This window comes from Pteropus medius, unplaced genomic scaffold (genome assembly GCF_902729225.1).
Source record: "Pteropus medius unplaced genomic scaffold, Ma_sr-lr_union100, whole genome shotgun sequence".
Classification (NCBI taxonomy): Eukaryota; Metazoa; Chordata; class Mammalia; order Chiroptera; family Pteropodidae; genus Pteropus; species Pteropus medius.
This window is the reverse complement of record NW_024349800.1, coordinates 25,004,706-25,022,916: the sequence shown is the minus strand read 5'-3', so window position 1 is coordinate 25,022,916 and position 18,211 is coordinate 25,004,706. Positions and strand designations below refer to the sequence as shown.

At 32.1% G+C, this 18,211-nt stretch overlaps 1 protein-coding gene across 9 annotated transcripts in view; it reads right to left on the bottom strand.

Moving 5' to 3' along the window:
• Nucleotides 1-18,211, bottom strand: part of USP34 (ubiquitin specific peptidase 34) — a 210,222-nt gene that overhangs the window by 153,177 nt on the left and 38,834 nt on the right. For all 9 annotated transcript variants that reach the window (XM_039887053.1, XM_039887052.1, XM_039887050.1 and 6 more), the window contains 4 exons: nucleotides 18,100-18,187; nucleotides 12,314-12,722; nucleotides 7,209-7,259; nucleotides 6,888-7,037 (listed from right to left, as the gene is read on the bottom strand). In XM_039887053.1, the coding sequence (XP_039742987.1) occupies nucleotides 6,888-7,037; nucleotides 7,209-7,259; nucleotides 12,314-12,722; nucleotides 18,100-18,187 (698 nt within the window). The remainder of the gene's footprint in view (nucleotides 1-6,887; nucleotides 7,038-7,208; nucleotides 7,260-12,313; nucleotides 12,723-18,099; nucleotides 18,188-18,211) is intronic.

Below are 18,211 nucleotides of genomic sequence, written 5' to 3'. Positions count from 1 at the left end.
TAGAGGGAAAACTCACAAAAGCCAACCAAAATAAAACAAAAACACAAGGACAAGGAAGCAATGGACACACCGAGGTACCAGAAAGCAAAAAATAAAATGGCTATAAGAAGACCTCTTATTTCAATAATCACCCTAAATGTAAATGGACTGAACTCACCAATAAAAAGGCACAGAGTTGCAAATTGGATCAAAAAACAAAACCCAACCATATGCCGCCTCCAGGAGACACATCTCAGCTCCAAAGACAAATATAGACTCAAAGTGGAAAAGTGGAAAATGATATTTCAAGCAAATGGCACTCAGAGAAAAGCACAAGTAGTAGTACTAATATCAGACGAAATAGACTTCAAAATAAAAAAGATAAAGAAAGATACTGAGGGACACTTCATAATGATAAAGGAAATCATGCACCAGAAGATGTAACACTATTAATATCTATGCTCCCAACTAGGGAGCCCTGAAATATGTAAAGCAATTACTAACAGAAGTAAAGGAAGAAACAGATCAAAACGTTATCATAGTACGGAACCTAAATACCACACTGTTGGATATGGATAGATCATCTAAACAAAAAATCAATAAGGAAATAACATCCTTAAATGACACACTAGACCAACTGGACATAATTGACATTTACAGAGCATTCCATTCCAAAACAACTCCTTATATATCGTTCTCTAGTGCACATGGAACATTTTCAAGAATTGACCACATACTGGGACACAGAGATAGCCTCACAAATATAAGAGGGTTGAAATTATACCAACCATATTCTCTGATCATAATGCTTTGAAACTAAAGATCAACTGCAAAAAGAAAGCAGGAAGAACCACAAATACACTGAGATTAAAGAACATGCTATTGAAGAATAACTGGGTCAGAGAAAAAATAAAGAGAGAGATCAAGAGATACATAGAAACAAATGATAATGATAGTACAACATATCAAAGTTTTTGGGACATGGCAAAAGCATTTGTAAGAGGAAAGTTCATATCATTACAGGCCTATCTCCAAAAATAAGAACCAGCACAGGGATGGTTCACCATACGCAAATCAATTAATGTGACACATCGCATAAACAAATTAAAAAATAAGAATCATATGACCACATCAACAGATGCAGAAAAAGCCTTCAACAAGATACAGCATCCATGTATGATCAAAACACTTAACAAAACTGGTATAGAAGGAAAGTACCTTTACCTAATAAAGGCCGTATATGACAAGCCCTCAGGCAACATTATACTTAACGGTGAAAAACTAAAAACCTTCCCTCTAAGATTGGGAACAAGCCAAGGCTGTCCACTATCGCCACTCTTACTCAATGTAACACTGGAGGTCCTAGCGAGTGCAATCAGACAAGAGAAAGATATAAAAAGAATCCAAATAGGAAACGAAGAAGTCAAACTGTCATTATTTGCGGATGACATGATTCTCCATATAGAAAATCCTAAGGACTCCACAAGAACACTACTAGAAACAATACTACAAAGCGACGGTAATCAAAACGGCATATACTGGCAGCAAAACAGACACATGGACCAATGGAACAGAATCGAGAGTCCAGAAGTAAACCGATATTTATATGGGCAAATAATTTTCAACAAGAAACCAAAAACATACAGTGGAGAAAGCCTCTTCAATAAATGGTGCTGGGAAAACTGGAAAGCCCTCTCAAAAGAATGGAACTAGACTGCTGTCTATTACCACACCCCTAAATTAACTCAAAATGGATTAAGGACCTGAATATAAGACCTGAAACAATAAATGCATAGAAGAAAACATAGGAACTAAACTCAAGGACCTTGGACTTAAAGAGGGTTTTATGAATTTGACCTCAAGAGCAAAAGAAGTAAAACCTAAAATAAATGAATGGGACTACATCAAACTAAAAAGCTTCTGCTCAGCAAAAGAAATCGTCAACAAGGTAAAGAGACAACCATCCTAATGGGAAAATATATTTGCAAGCAACACCTCCAATAAGGGCCTAATATCCAAAATACACAAAGAACTCATACTACTCAATAACAACAAAAAAACAATTGACCCAATCAAAAAGTAGGCAGAGGACCTGAACAGACACTTCTCCCTAGAGGACATACAAATGGCCAACAAATATTTGAAAAGATGCTCATCATCACTAGCTATTAGGGCAATGGAAATCAAAACCACAATGAGATACCATCTCACACCTCTTAGAATAGCTACAATCAACAGGACAAGCAATAACAAATGCTAGAGAGGATACGGAGAAAAAGGAACCCTCATACACTGCTGGTGGGATTGCAAACTGGTACAGCCACTATGAAAAACAGTATGGAGGTTCCTCAAAAAACTAAGCACTGATCTATCATATGATCCAGTAATCCCTCTACTGGGTATTTACCCCCAAAGACTTGAAAACTCATATCCGAAAAGATATTTGCACACCAATGTTCATAGCAGCATTATTCATGGTGGCTAAGACATGAAAGCAACCGAAGTGCCCTATGATAGATGATTGGCTAAAGAAGCTGTGGTACATATATACAATGGAATATTACTCAGCCATAGAAGAGATGAAATACTGCCATTTGCAACAACATGGATGGACCTCAAGATAATCATGCTAGGCGAAATAAGCCAGACAGAAAAAGTTGAAGATCACAAGATATCATTTATATGTGGGCTAAAAGCAATAAATGAACAGGACAAACAGACTCATGGACATGGACTACAGACTAGTGGTTACCAGAAATAGGGGGTGGGGAGGAGGGGAAAGGTAGATGGAGTAAAGGGGGTCAAATATGTGGTGACAGAAAGAAATCTAACTATGGGAGGTGAACACACTGTGTCAATATAAAAATATATCATACTGTTAAAGTGTACAGCTAAAATTTATTGTATTTCATTAACCAATGTCACCATAAAAAAATTTTTAAAAAAAGTTAAAAGATTCAACTGTATACAAGATACATTAGAGGAGATGAAAATGAAAATAGGTACAGTGATACCTTTTACTGTGGGATATAGATATGAATGAATAAAAATTTAAATAAAAAAGACAAGTGAGGGAAAAAATGTCAACACTAGAAGGAAAACATTTTAATAGCTGCCATTTACTGAGTACTTAATATTTCCAATCTTATAAATGAGAAAATTGAAGCTTATAAAAATGTAACCAAAATGGCACAACATTTAACAGAGCTACAATGCAAATCCATAATTCTCTATAAAAACTACATTTCTTACTACTACGATAGATAAATAACATTACAAGAACTAAAGTCCACATGCAATTAATCATATAGTGTATGTCCTTTTTCTTTCCTCACTAAATTTTGAGCTTCTAAGATTTGCTTTCCCTCTCCTGGTGATGATTCTAGTAGTCTTCCTAAGTACTTGTTTAAAAACTCAGTAATAGGAAAATTGTTCCCTACTCCCTTATAATGAGAAAAGCAGACAGTATTCTGCACTACAAAGCTAATTTTGATAAAATGATGAAAACTTCACAGAACTGTCAACACACTCTCCTAGTCTAGTGTGGAGATACATAAAAATGTACAATCCTAGGTTAAGTTCTGATATTAAACAGTCCTTGTCAGTGTTTTTGTAAGTAGTCTTAGGACACAGAGTTCAGAAATTGTTATTCTATCCCTTGGTGTGTTGCTATAACCCCTACAAGTGTGCAACTCTAATTACTTCTCTTAATAATTTGTCATATTTGTTTTCTAAAGCATATATTCGTGAAGTTTCTTTATTAGGTTCATTTGGACTTCTCCACGCATATTAGTAAGATAAATCCCATGACTCTATTGGATTCTTTATTAAAAGTCCTAAGACTGTCACTTTGATATTAATAAAAGGTATTATGTTCGAGATGACTAACTAAGACAAAGAGTTGAGGGCTGAGGCAGGCTACTGTAAATTAAAACCAAATTAACTCACCTTGCCTATGGGGAAACTTCTATGAGGATTCTACATTCTACTTCTCTAACCCATGTTAAATATTGGTTGGCTACTTTTGCTGAAAACCCAAAGGCCAACACAAAGTAAGAAACTATGTAAAGAAATCTGTTGTTTCTCTCCTGTGACTACAGCCATTACTAAGAATAAATTCATATAATAGTGGAGTAATATCTGTGCAAAATCCAGAAATCTGCTAAACAATGTTAGTTAAGAACTGCTGACACGAATTTTTTAGATTAAAATAAAAGTATAGGCTAAGAATATTATCAGATTTGAACCATAATTTTATAGAGTTTTGTTTCTTTGCTAATAATTTAAACCCAAGGCAAGGGAGTTTCCCTGTGCTGTAAGCTCAGGATTGTAGGTTCAGGTTTTAGGAAATAATACTCGCTGCCTGATAAAGTCACCTTTCCTCATTAAGAGTGAGGAAACCACCCTAGAAAACAAACAGAATGGTTTGGTTCCCAGGAAATGATATAAACATGGTCTCTTTTCAATGTGTGATTTACTAAAATCAACTGTGGGAGAAACAGGTACCCAACAAGGTCAGTCCTTACCTATCTTACCCTAAAAGTGGTTTGTTTGTAATTCGCAGTTTTCTTTTTTCCCCCCAAGGAAAGGACTGCTCTAAAATCTAATAATTTTTTTCTTTATTTAAATGAAGGAGTTTTCATTCTTGTGTGAAAACTGATGGAAAATTAGAGATTCCCAAATAGGGACCTTCAGCCTTGTTGAAGCTGAAACGGCATGGCTACTAAACAAGATGCCTATTTCTCAAGAAAAGAAATGAAACATAAAGAAATGGCCAGAGTTTACAATTTACAATTACCTACTAGTCGAAATTACTAGTGTTCTACGTGAATTTCTATGTGGTTTGAAAATTCTGAAATTAAAAGGCCTTAAAATTTCTCAAACTGCAAAGAGGGATATCTATTTTAATTGTTTAAAGTGACCAATAAGTGTTTATATAAACTTCAGGCAGGGTGGTCAAGATTCAAAAAAAAAGTCAGAACTCATGCCAAAACTCTTTATGCTTTAATTGTCACCAGCCTTTTAAGAAAAACTTCAAGACTCACAGAAACCTTGATTATAAAAAGAACTGTCATTTCAGCTCTTAATTTGCACCAACGTACTAATTACATTTAAAAAATTAGAAAGAAGGCAGCCAAATCAAAAAAACATTTTAAGAGGAAGAGGTGGCAGGTGAGAGTTACTCAATCGAGTTATAAAAATCTTTTGGTTAAAAAGTACCCATGTTATACTCTCAGGAAAAAAAATAAACTTAGATTATAATATCCAAACAATAACATTAAGCAGTATGATTAATTTTAACCTAAATTTAGTTTAATGGTCTCAGTTGAGTTACAAGATAAAGTTATATGAACTGACAACAGCTCACAAATTAGTCATAAAAAGTCTAAAGTAAAAGATAAACCAGAATCTAAACCTTTTTCTTAAGTAAAGGATAAATTTTTAAGATACAGTAGCAAATTAAAGGCTTTAATGAGTCTTCCATAATTGACTTTTAATCAGGGACAGTAAAATAAATTCAAGAAATACATTTTAATTCAGATAATCCTGATAAAGGAAAACTGTAAATAATGTTTTCTGAATTTGGGATTTCAAACTCAGTTTCATGCCTTATTCAAATTTACCACAGTGTAAAATTAAAATGTCACAGAATTTAAATTCACTGAGAACTTCATATTTTACTCTCCCAAAAGATAATTTAGCCAAACTGAATAGACGTTCTTATCAAACAAATAAGGTCAATCAAATAACAGAATCAGATAAGTATTAAAGATAACTAAAATGAGTAGCAATTACCAGTCACTAAGTGCTTACTATATATCAAGTACTATAATAAGAGCTTAAAACCTCTCTAAAAACCTCACAAGAATCTTCTAAAGTAGATCATCGCTTTTATCATTCCTAGTCTACATATTTAAAAAATTGAGGTTCCAGTTCAGGATTCAAAGGCACCTGTGAATCCAAAGTTAACGTTCTTAACCTACATGTTATACTGACATTGTATGTATTATTTCCAACCTGTCGGAAACCAAAGAATTTGGGGACTAAAAATGACCTTGATACAAATCATTTATTTCAAATATGAAACCATAAGGGTCTAGATACTCAAATTTGAGTAAAGTCAGTGCCCTTTCTACTATACTACTTCACTGCAAAGAGAATATCATTGTTAACAATGCAAAAAAGTAGTTGGTTTAGCCCCATTTCACCCTATATTTTTATTTTATGTGTACGTTACGTATTTCGCATCAGTTATTATTTAAGGTAATTCACTTAACACAAGAATTCAGGCTTTGGTAAATTTAGATTTAAGTTTTGCTACATCAATTTTTTAACTGATGACCAGAATAGGTTATTATTAAAGGCTGAATATTAACATACAGGCACAGTAAAAAGTATCTCTGCTTCTGTATTTATTGTGCTTCACAGTAAATATGACATTCACAACATAGAAAAGAATTATCTTCTTTACAAAGGCAAAATGAAACGTTAGGTCTTTACTTGCAATACAGAAGAAAGTCAAGCTATAGTAGTATCCCAGGCTAACCATCATCTGAGTAACCAAAAACTCTTAAAAACTCAAAAATTTCCCAGTAAAAAATCCCAGTCAAGGCAGGTTAAAACTAACTTTTGTGCATAGCTACCAATTTTATGGTTGAGATAAGAGGTAAATGGCTAAATTTACCTATTCAACTTAAATTCACTAATTTATACAAATTTGATTTTATTGTAATTTATAAAGGTTTCTGTACTCGATTTTTCAAAATATAATCCAGAAATAAAAATTATTATACATGCAAATCACTCAAAACCTGCTTTTTCTGGGCATAAAGTTCACGTATTAAAATACTAGAATAAAACACTAGACATTGTTCCTAAGGTTAAAACCAATTCCAAACCATACTTACATTAGATACAACTGTAATAAATGCATGTGCTATAAGAAATGGCAAAGTTTCAGGAGTTCCATATTCAAAGCAATCCTTCATGAGAGAAAGGCCATTTTTCCCACAAAACAAACATACATAACGAAGCAAATGCAATGGTACTTCTACATCCTGTGGAAAAAAAGATTTATTATTTTAAAACTTATCAGAAATAATTTTAATTTTATTATCAATACTGGAAAGATATTGATCAGATATTAAAAAAAAATTCAAAAGATATAACTGAACAAAAAAAAATTTTTTGCCATAAACCTGAGAATGAAAAAAGGTAAACACACTTACATTCATATCACAAAATGCCCCTAATATGTTGCTTTCTTGGGTTGATATATCCTGTTTTAAAAAAAAAAGTAAATACAATTAGGTCACACTACTAAATGACCACCTTCTAAAATTAGTTTTCTAAAGACTGATTTTACAAAAACTCGAACAGATTTTGCAACTGCTTCTCATCAAGACAGTGGTATTTCTAACTGAAGCTAATATGATTCAGTTCTAAAGTATATGCTAAATCGTCTCCAAAAAAATCTTTCTATACTATGTACTACACATTATTTTGCCTTAAACAAAAATCTTTCATTAAAGAATTAGAGTAGTTCTTATAAAAATACATAACTTAGTTAAGTGGTTTTGAAACTATGTCTGGAATGCTCTGGGAGTATACTCAAAATTTCTACAACATGCTTTCACACATAAAATTTAAACTAAAAGCACACTCATCCATTGTTGGTGAGAGTGTAAGCTGGTATTAACCTTGTTGGAGGGCAATTTGGAAATATCCATCAGCATTTAAAATACATCTTCAAATGTGTATTTGACCCGGCAATTTATCTGGTTATTTATCCTAAACGACTAATAAAAGAAGTGCTGGAAAATGTATATAAATGAGGCACACTGAATTTATAACATCACAAAACTGGAAATAACTTAAATATAAACAGGATGGCTAAATAAATTGTAGCATAACCATCCAGGGTCTTAAGCAGCCTTTAAAAACAATAAGGTGAAATGCCATAAGATCCTTCTGGGATGATGTAAATGTTCTAAAATTGGAACGTGGTGTTAAAAAAAAACAAAAAACCCCATAAAATTGGAATGTGGTAATTGTTGCACAACTGTAAATTTACTAAAAATAATTCAATTACACATTTTATGTAACTATAATTTTATGGTATTTAAGTTATGCTTTTAAAAAGATGTTAAAAAATAAGGTAGATCCATATGTACAAACATAGAAAGATAATATCTTGTATTACATATTTTTAAATAGAATTTATGAACATGACCTGATTTTATAATTTATTTTATTGTCTGGAATTATCTGAATTTATTTCATAACAATTTTTTTTTAGGAGAGGATGGAGAAAGAGAAGAGGTTCAGGTTTTCCTAAGTCTATATTTTGAATATTCTGTATTTCTTAGCCACACTGAAAATGTTACTTTTATAAACAAAGCTAGATGCCTTCTTCTGAAAAAAGTTAGCTGCCGAAGGAAATCTGGTTCATTACATTTGTTGCTATTATGTTTTATATATTTAAGTTCTCCTGATGAAATACTTTGAAAACAACTGAGAGCATCGTATCAAACCCAGAATATTTCAAAATAATCAAAACCTGTCCTAGAGAGGTCAAAACGCTGGACAAAGTAAGTGTACTAAACCTAATCGTATTTCCAAGCCTCTACTACCAGGACCAAAGTTAAAGCTTTAAGTTATTCTCAATGAACCTTTTGTCTTCAAAAAGTGCAGAATATAAGAATTCCTGTGGTATTATTAAATACAGATTTATGCACCATGTGAACCATGCTGGAAATAGATTGGAGTCAAGATTTCTAGTGCCTAATCTTGAAAATCTCCTTAACAGATTTTTATTTTGATGTGCAAAAATGTTACTCATGGACTTGCTTTCATTTATTTTGGTTACTCCTCAGAAGAACTGTTTTACCATTTTCATTTCTTCTCTGGATACATGAGACAAAAATCTTAAAATGTTATTATAATCATATTTTAAGTAGTATACAAAGAGTTAACATAAACCTATAGGTAACACCACTAGGAAGTCTTGCTAAAAGCTGAATCAATGTAGCTTTTCTTTCAAACGTTCCAATTTTAGATGATCCCCGAAGGCCTTAAGGAACCTATCAGGAATTTTAGTTTTTGGATTTTTTCCCCAAAACCTCATATTTACTAAATAAGATGATGCCATGCTATTTCTAGAATTAAACAGGAATTTGCTTATTAATTTAAAAGAGAAAATAAATGAATAACTAGGAAGTAATTCTATATTCAATTAAGCAAATGCTGCTTCATGATCAGACTATAAAGAATTGAAGACCAATAAATTCATAATAAAATTTTTCCTTAAAATGTCATTGGTGTTGGAATTGATAGTAGTGATAGTTGTTCAAGTTTGAGAATACCCTAAAACTTACTAAATTGTATACTTTAAAAGGTGAATTTAAAAAATTTAATTTTTTAAAATTTATAAATGGCTGATTTAAAAAAAAGTAGAAAGTGGCAAGAGAGAACCAGTCTACATTCATAAATTTGGAAAATAAAATATATATTTAATCCGCTTGATTATATTATACACACACTTAACAGAATTGCAGTGGTTTCTCTTCTTTCTACAATTTTTATACTCATTTTCACTTAGAAAAATACAACACTATGGCAATTTCTCATTTCATAGAATTATATATAATTACTCAGGATTTAGAATGCAACTGGACCCCCCAAAAAACTTTTAACCTGAATCAATATTAGTTATTTCCAATTACTACATCTTTAAAAATATTATCGACTTAGGAGAGAAAGGGAGGATGGAAAGAGGAAGGGAGGGAGAAGAGGCTCCAGTTCCCATCTTATTCACTCATGGGAATGGATACAATAGTTACAGTGATTAGTACAAAATGATTAAGAACAAGAGTAGTAGGACAAGACCTGAATTCTAGAACTCTCTCAGCACTAAGCTGTGCAAACCTGACCAAAACTTTTACCAGTTCACTGTTATATAAAATAAAAATATTGACTAGTTTTCTAAAGTCAGAGCTATCAAAATACTAACATATGAGTGCTGAATCTTAAGATTCTAAAGAATCTTAGCCAATGTGTGCCTCTTAAAAAAAAAAAAATCAAAATCGAAGGCTTTATCAGCAAGGGACGGCACAGCAGTATGAAAGAAGACTGCATAAACTTCTTATAAAAAGAGGTGGGATTAAAATTCCTATAGGAAGCTCTACTGCACTGCATAACAAGTAGCTTAAGATATCTGTGTTTATGTGTATATACAGACATACACATATATAATTTTATAATATATACATATGCTATGAAGGTTTTGATTTGAGACTCTTTGATATAGCTAACCTTTAAATATTAATTACATGGCCATTAGGACAGAAACTAGAAATTTTAGGGTATAACAGATCATTACTAAGATATTAGAAACTTCAGAAACAATTTTTATTTTCAAAGTGCAAAAAAATTTTAAAGCACAGAAATATTCTAAAAGCACAAAAATTTCTGTAAAAGGAGATTAGAATTCTGTGTAAGAATACAGAGTTCTATGTAAGGCAGTTTCTCCTTTATTATGTCTGAAGATGCTTTTTTATTAGACTATTACCACAAAGACCTCATGAACCATTGCTTTCAATCAAGTAGTCACATGGAACGATCCTTAAGTAATGAGATGATTTATTCCAAAAGGGAAAGTATAGGGGAGTGTGACTATGCCTACATTTGGAGATTATCATTTTTGAAAAACATTAAAAAAAAACTGATCAGTATTGATTTTTGGAACATAGCAGATTTAGTACAGCTATAATTCTATAAGAGATTTTTAACTGGAGGAAAATCTCGAAGAAACTTTGCATGAATTTCACATTCCAGGTCTCTAACCAAACTATTTTTAGCATTTTTCAATTATCAATTTAAGGCATTAAAACACTAGTCACATGGTGTTAAGATTAAACTTAGCAGATCTGCACATATAGATCCTCTTTTTGCTGAAAAAGGATGCTGAGATGACATTTTTTAGAATGTTTAATAAATATCGTATGAAAACAATCCATTAAAAAGTTTCTATATGGGAAGATAATAGACTAAGAATTCTAGAAGACAGAGCACAGCCTGATTTAAAATATTCTTAGAGAATTCATTCTAATAGGGAAAATGCCCACCTCTCAAGCTTTGTTTTTAAATAGTCTCAATTAAATGTGAAAATATTTTCAATAGAGGACTTTTACTTTCTAGATGAAGGAAGAAGTTTAAAGAAATCAGTATGAAGGTTACAGTACAAATAAGTTTGAGAATAGGCAGACTGTGGAGAAAAAAAGCACGTGGTAGATTTGCTTATGGCCATAACTCTTCCCATGCCAGAATGCATAGGAAAGAAAGTACTTTAAAGTTTAAAATAAAACTTTCTCTCTCTGCTCATTCAGAGATGAAGTCTGCTTCACTCTCCTTTTTGTCTGGCCTGCTCTTGTAAATTGCTTCAATCAACATAATGTGGCAAAACTGATGCTATGTGGTTTCAGAGGCTGGACGTTAAAAACTCTTACAGCTTCCACTTTTGCTTTTCCGGATCAATGCTAAGACTACCATGTAAGGAAGCTAGTCTATCCTAGCTGAGAAAATCCAAGGAGCCCTAGATGACAGCAAGCAGCATCAGACATGTGAATGAGGCCATCCTGGATCTTCAAACCCATGAGACAAAGTAAATGCAACTGCATAAGTGAGGCCACACAAAACCAGCAAAGGAATTGCCCAACCAACTCGGAATCGTGAAAAATAAATCACTGTTTTAAGCCACTAATACAATACATTACCACATAACTCTCAATTTCTACTATGTTTAGAAAGAAATACCATTATCTAAATAAACCTAAAGGGAACCCACTAAACTCTTAGAAAGGCTTGTAAAAACATTACTAATGGAATGAGTCAAGCATCGTAACTTACCAAAAAAAGTACTATTACTTAAAACTAGTAATTACAAATAACTTAAGCTTTTTTTCCTCGATGAAGGGAATTCCAAATTCTGTGACCTATGCCTCTAAGAATGAAATTCAAAATTCTATGTGCTTGTTTCCTCATTACTTTTTTGAGTCACAATAAGTAGAACATAGATCTACACCAGCAAAAGGTTTTGAACAGTTCAATTTTTACAAGTTCAATTTACAAATTTTCCTTAATAGGACTATGCTGAGCAAATGTTCAATACAAACTGCTAGAGAAACAGTCTAGAGATAACCACAATTATTTTTATAAGTGATTTTTGTAAATTTTTCCATCGATAACTGTCTTCATATTTATTCATAACTGAGAAACTACCAACATAACTATGACTTGGTATTACTTAAAATTCACAATACCTATTTTTACATACCTCTATAGTAGGATGAGTATTATGCTTGTAAGCAGTATATAAGGGAAACTGAATTTGAAAAATTTTTGCCACACATAGTAAGAGTTTTTCCTTCTCATCTGTACTCCATGAACTGAAAGGATCAGAATTCTCCTCAGTCAGATGACAAATTCTTGTAGAGTTCAATTTTTTTTCTACTGATTTTTGCCTTTCTGTAATTCCTTCATTACACTCTCTTTCTATATTCAGCGGTTCTTCTGCTTGATTACCCTCATCTTGCCACGTGGAATCTACGTTAATAGTAGTACAATGTTTACAAAGCTGGTCCCGGAGCACTTGAACTTGGGCAATTACTAAGTTAATAAGTGCACATACTACTTGGTTAAAAATCTCCAAATGCTTATATTCCTTGAAGCAGCACAGACATTGCCTATAAGAGAAAAAAAAAAAAAATCAATAAATTAATGTTTCCTAGAGAAGTGACAATTATACTTTTCTAACAATATAAAAAATAAACAAATTCTAGAATACTTTTTTCCCCAGTTTTTATTTCCTCCTTCTTGATGGGGTAGCACCATAACAACCTATTAAGGATAGCATCACACCATAAACTGGTACTTTAGTTAGTAAAGAGTCATGCCATACTAGATGACAGCTATTATCTCAATTTTAGGTATGTGCTTATCTGTCCTACGCAAAGAACTATTTAAGAATTGTGGCATATATCTTTGCTCCTTTTAGTACTGAGTACTCAATATATGTTTGGTAAATACTAGGAAACTGGCCATAATAAAATATCTTATTAATAAAGCTAATTGTTTTACATAATGGGTTTTGCTGTCAATAAAAAAATCTATATTTAAAAAAAACCTGTATTTTAAAATAATTTGCTTAAAGTCTACTTGGGCAGGGTATTCTACCCGTTTTAGCAGATCAAAAGTGTTTAGGAACACTACACCCATACACACACACACACACACACACAACCTCTCCAGTATAAAATAAAAATGAAAATACGAGAAATATTACACACAAATATAGTTTTCTTAGACATGTTCAGTTAGTAGCATAATCAAAAAGGGCTAGTGAATCAATAAATAAATGATATGCAAGTATCCAGTTATAATAATTGCAACCAATAATGGATGAAAGTTATGCAATTATTACTTACAATTTACACCTAGTTATATCATCAAAACATCTATATTATAGTCCAACTAGATCACCAACTCCCTGTAAGACCATGTAGAAATAATGGCATTCCTCCAGGGGTGGCAAATTTGAAGTATGGCCACAAATTCTCTAATACTCTTCCCTTTAAAAGATGAAGCCCAATTTTCCTCCTTTTGAATGTGGACTGGACTTAAATGACTGGCTTATCATAAACGGAATGTGGCAGAAATGACAGTGACATCTGAGATGAGGTCATAAAAGACACTGCCACTTCTACCTTGCTTTCTTTTGATCACTCACTCTGAGGGAATCCAGCTATCACTTAAGACACTCAAGGAGCCCATGGAGAGGTCCACATGAGAAAAAACTGAGGCCTCCCACTAACGGCAAGCACCAACTTGCCAACCATGTTAAGTGAGCCAACCTGGAATAGCTTCCAGCACCACACAAAGGTTCAGATGACTAACCTGGCCAACATCTTGAGTGTAACCTTACGAGAAATCCAAGCCAGAATCGACTAGCTAATCCATTCCCAAATTCTTTTCCACAGAAACTCTTTGAATAATAAATGTTTATTGTTGTCTTAAGACACTACTTTTAAAGTAATCTGTTACAGAGAAATAGATAAATGCTACATCAGGCCTGTTTTCTCAGTGGCAAATGAAAGGGATTTTACATGAATCACAGAACCTTTTTTGGCTCATCATTGAGCAATTTTTTTTATTCTAGAACTATCCCAACTGATATAACTTTACTAAGATGGGGAAGGGTAAAAGAGTGAAATCTTCATGTATCAGAAAAGGAAGTTCATAGATTATACCTAAAATTGATAGATGAAACAACAGCAATATAAACAGAATATACCGTTTAATATCAAAACCAACATATAAAAGAGCTGAAAACAGAAACGGGCCCGAGGACATAGGGGACAACAGACTTTTTTTATTACAGGCCTTTTCCTACCAATTTAAACTCTGTGCATATTACTTGTATTTGTATACCAATAGCATTCATACCTTTCCACTGTATGAGCTTATCCTATTTTCTCAGTCCTACTCCTATTATTAGCAGCCTAAGACTATTACCCAAGAGTTACATTCTGCCCACCTAGGTGGAGTATGCTTACATTTAAGAACATCCAATAAAAATTTCTAAATGCCTAGCATAAAATATGTAGCTTAAATTTATAAAATTTTAATAAATATTAACTAAACATCCCTGAGGAACCTATAGGTCAAAGTTATTTCTAACCTGAACTGTGATTCAATCTAACTAAAATATTCCAATGGGTCTAATATTTTCCCTGGCCTGGTACAGCTGAACACATGAAAGGACTATTAATCCACATTACCCAACCTCATCAAAAGATTTTTGTATTTATGAACTAATTTCTAAAAAGCAGTACTTTAAATAGTGGTCATTATCAATCTCCTACTGGTCAAATTTCTTAATGCCAAAATAAAAAGCAGAGCCTGAAAGAGTGGAGGACATTAACCTATTCAAAAGCAAAAGCTTTTAAAACTTTTTAAAATTTATTAAAACAATGAAAAATAAAAGCAATAGCCTCAAACATTTATTAAGTACGAATGACAGGTATGAAAGGTATAATTTTTAGCCTAAAAATACAAAAATCTGACAGAACCTCACCCTAGCCAGAATTCTTTTAGAGGAAAAATCTTAAATTTAAAAAGTAGATAAGCAGGAGACAACAAGAACCTTGAATGCTTGCTAAGGAATATGGAATTTACAAGATATAAACCTAAGCCTGTTTTGTAATAAGCTTTGAACAATGATGACGACGACAACAAACTAGCAACATGTCCAATATGAAGGATTATGCCTTGTGGTATCAATGCTTTTGTCAAACATGATATTCCTTTCAGGCCCTTATATGCTCTTTTCCTAATGTATATTCTTCAATTTATTCTCCTAATCTGCTCTCTATTTTCTGAATTAGTGTTCTTCCTATTCCATTCCCAATTACAATATTAATAAGATGAAATAATGATAATGTGTTAAACCAACACACAAATAACTAACTTCTCTACTCTTAGACAAGACAAAGAAGTGTCAGCTACATGACTGCTATATAGCAATTTAAAATTATAATATTTGATGACATGAAAAGACTGATTACAGTAGTCTGTACTTGAAAAATCAGATTATCCAATAAACATGTAGTAAAGTCACATTTTGTAAAATTTTAAACTGTACTGCTCACAATCTTATACTGAGGTTAGACAAAAAGAGTTACAGCTATTGTTACTCCAAGTAGTGGCCTGCCCTATTTTGGAGTCTCTGTATTTTCTTAAAGATTGTTACAAGTGTAGTATTTAAATAGGAGGAAATAATGTAAAATATTATATTAATATAAATTAAAATGTTTGTAATGCTTATAAATATTAAATTCTTATCAACATACTGTTTTTAAGTGAACATTCTTTTATCTATATTCTAGTCAATACATTAGAAAAATGATTCTTGACCATTGATAATCATATGAGAGCTATTACCACTTTTCTCTAAGAAAACCTGAAGAACATTTTGTATGAAATGTCATGAGTTCATTAGTGTGCCAAGGTACATTTATGGACTTCCATGGTAAGAAACTCTTTTGTAGATCAACTGTGTTTTGTTAGTAGCCAGTTACCTATAATCTTAATCTAGGAAACAATATTTTCTGATGCCCAAGAAAGAAACTGTGGAGGTTGTGGTGGGGGCAGGAGAACAGGCAAAAATTTTTACTACAAAGCACTGTGATCCAATTGGATATTATACTGTCACTTCTCTCTTCTATCAGCACGAATGATTAAGAGTGTAACGTTATATATACTTTTGGTGCTTTTTACTACCAGCTACAAAATGTTCACATTCAACATGTGAAGAGAATTATAAATGGTACACACTGTTTCTAGTTCAGCTTTTCACATATTAGCTTATGTATCCTCCCATACATATTTCATTTTTTAAATAAATTTTAAGAATTTTAATTAAAATGCGTGTTAAGTTCTTTTGTCAGATATTGTGCTAATAAGCATTTGATTTTTTCACAACCTAAGAGAATGTAGCTTATTATTCTCATTTCACAAATGAGGTGGTAAGAGCTTACAGAAGTTATCTATTTTGTCATAATCATCCAATACACATGCTGATAAAGCAAAGACTGGAATCCACCTCTATGTGGCTCTAAGGTCATACTCTTTACCACTATACTTGGAGCAGAATGAAATAAAAGCAGAACATCTCTACAGTTGGGAGGCAAACATACTTTGATATTCTGATTAAACCTAGAAATTACTGTCTAAAACTGTACATATCAAAATTTCCATTATAATTTCATTCCCATCCACAGATCTCAGGTTAAAAATTCCTGACACAGGGTTGAGTATCTAAGATAAAAGTGGACTACAAATGTGAAAATGTAATTCTCATTCAGCTCCACCAATAATTAGTGTTAGTAAAATAATATTTCTCTGTGAGATGTTAGTAAGATGACATTATTTCTGTGAAATTCATTTTAGTTAGTGGCACAGCCATAAATCCTAAAATTAAAAGTATGCTTTTATCCTAGTATAACATGTTGCCACCTAGCTGTAGTTACAATAAATAAATTCAAAATGACTCAGATGCAACATTTCTCACAAATCCTTTAGGCTATTAATGTTAATTTTAAATCATTAATATATTAGCATTGTAACATATCCAAATCATCTATTTTACTGATAATGAAAGAACAGCAACCAATTCTAAACTTAGTAAAAAGAAATTCAGGTGGTCAAGACTGAAAAGAGATGCCAATAAAGATGGCACATAAGTTTTAAATAACTAAAATCTATAATATTTTTTGGAATGAATTTATGTAGCAATTTTATTGACAAAAGGAAAAACATATGGAAAAGGGATGTTATTGCAGAGCAAATGCTTTCTGAAATTAAATCATTCTGATAAACTATCATCGGCTAGATGGTGTGCCTCAGGATGTTCATTTATGTTATCACTGCATTTAACATGTTCGTTAATCACTGCACACAATGCTTCAAACATTCTTTACCCATAAAAATTTTAGAAGAACTAAGAATTTTAAACAGGATAGGCACACAAAAGAGAAGAATTTTCAGCCATGACCAGCTAAAATCACATTGAGGAACAGGAATTTGCAAATCCTTGTTACAAACTTTGGTTATATTAATGACTGTGTGCCCTAAAGTATAAAATTTATTCTCTATATTCTCAATATATGTATTATTTTTAAATGGGTTTAATATACATAATTGTTCTGGAAAAGGAATAAATAGAAACTTCCAGAAGAGTCAAAGTGTCCTCTACCACACTAGTAATTTTTTTAAAGGATTAAGTTTGTTTCAGGTCTCTATGTCATAACAATTCTTTAATCTCACAAAATAACTATTTTTAGAATTTTGATCATTCCCATATTTCTTGATAATGAAATAGAGGTTAAAAAATCAATTTTTATTCTGTTTTAAAAACAAAACCAAAGAAGATTTAATGAATACTGATAAATTCATTTAATAACTAAAGGTATACAACCCAACATACTAAAAGGAAAATTTGATGACAAAGCAAATTTAAAATACAACTCACAGTTAGTCTTCAAAATACTTAAAGATGCATACCTCTGTGTCCAGGAATTGATATAAGCAAATATTCTGAGAGTATGTTCCTTTCTGAGCTGCAGTCCATCACCACTTTCTATATCTGATACTGAAATAAAGTAGAAAAAATAAT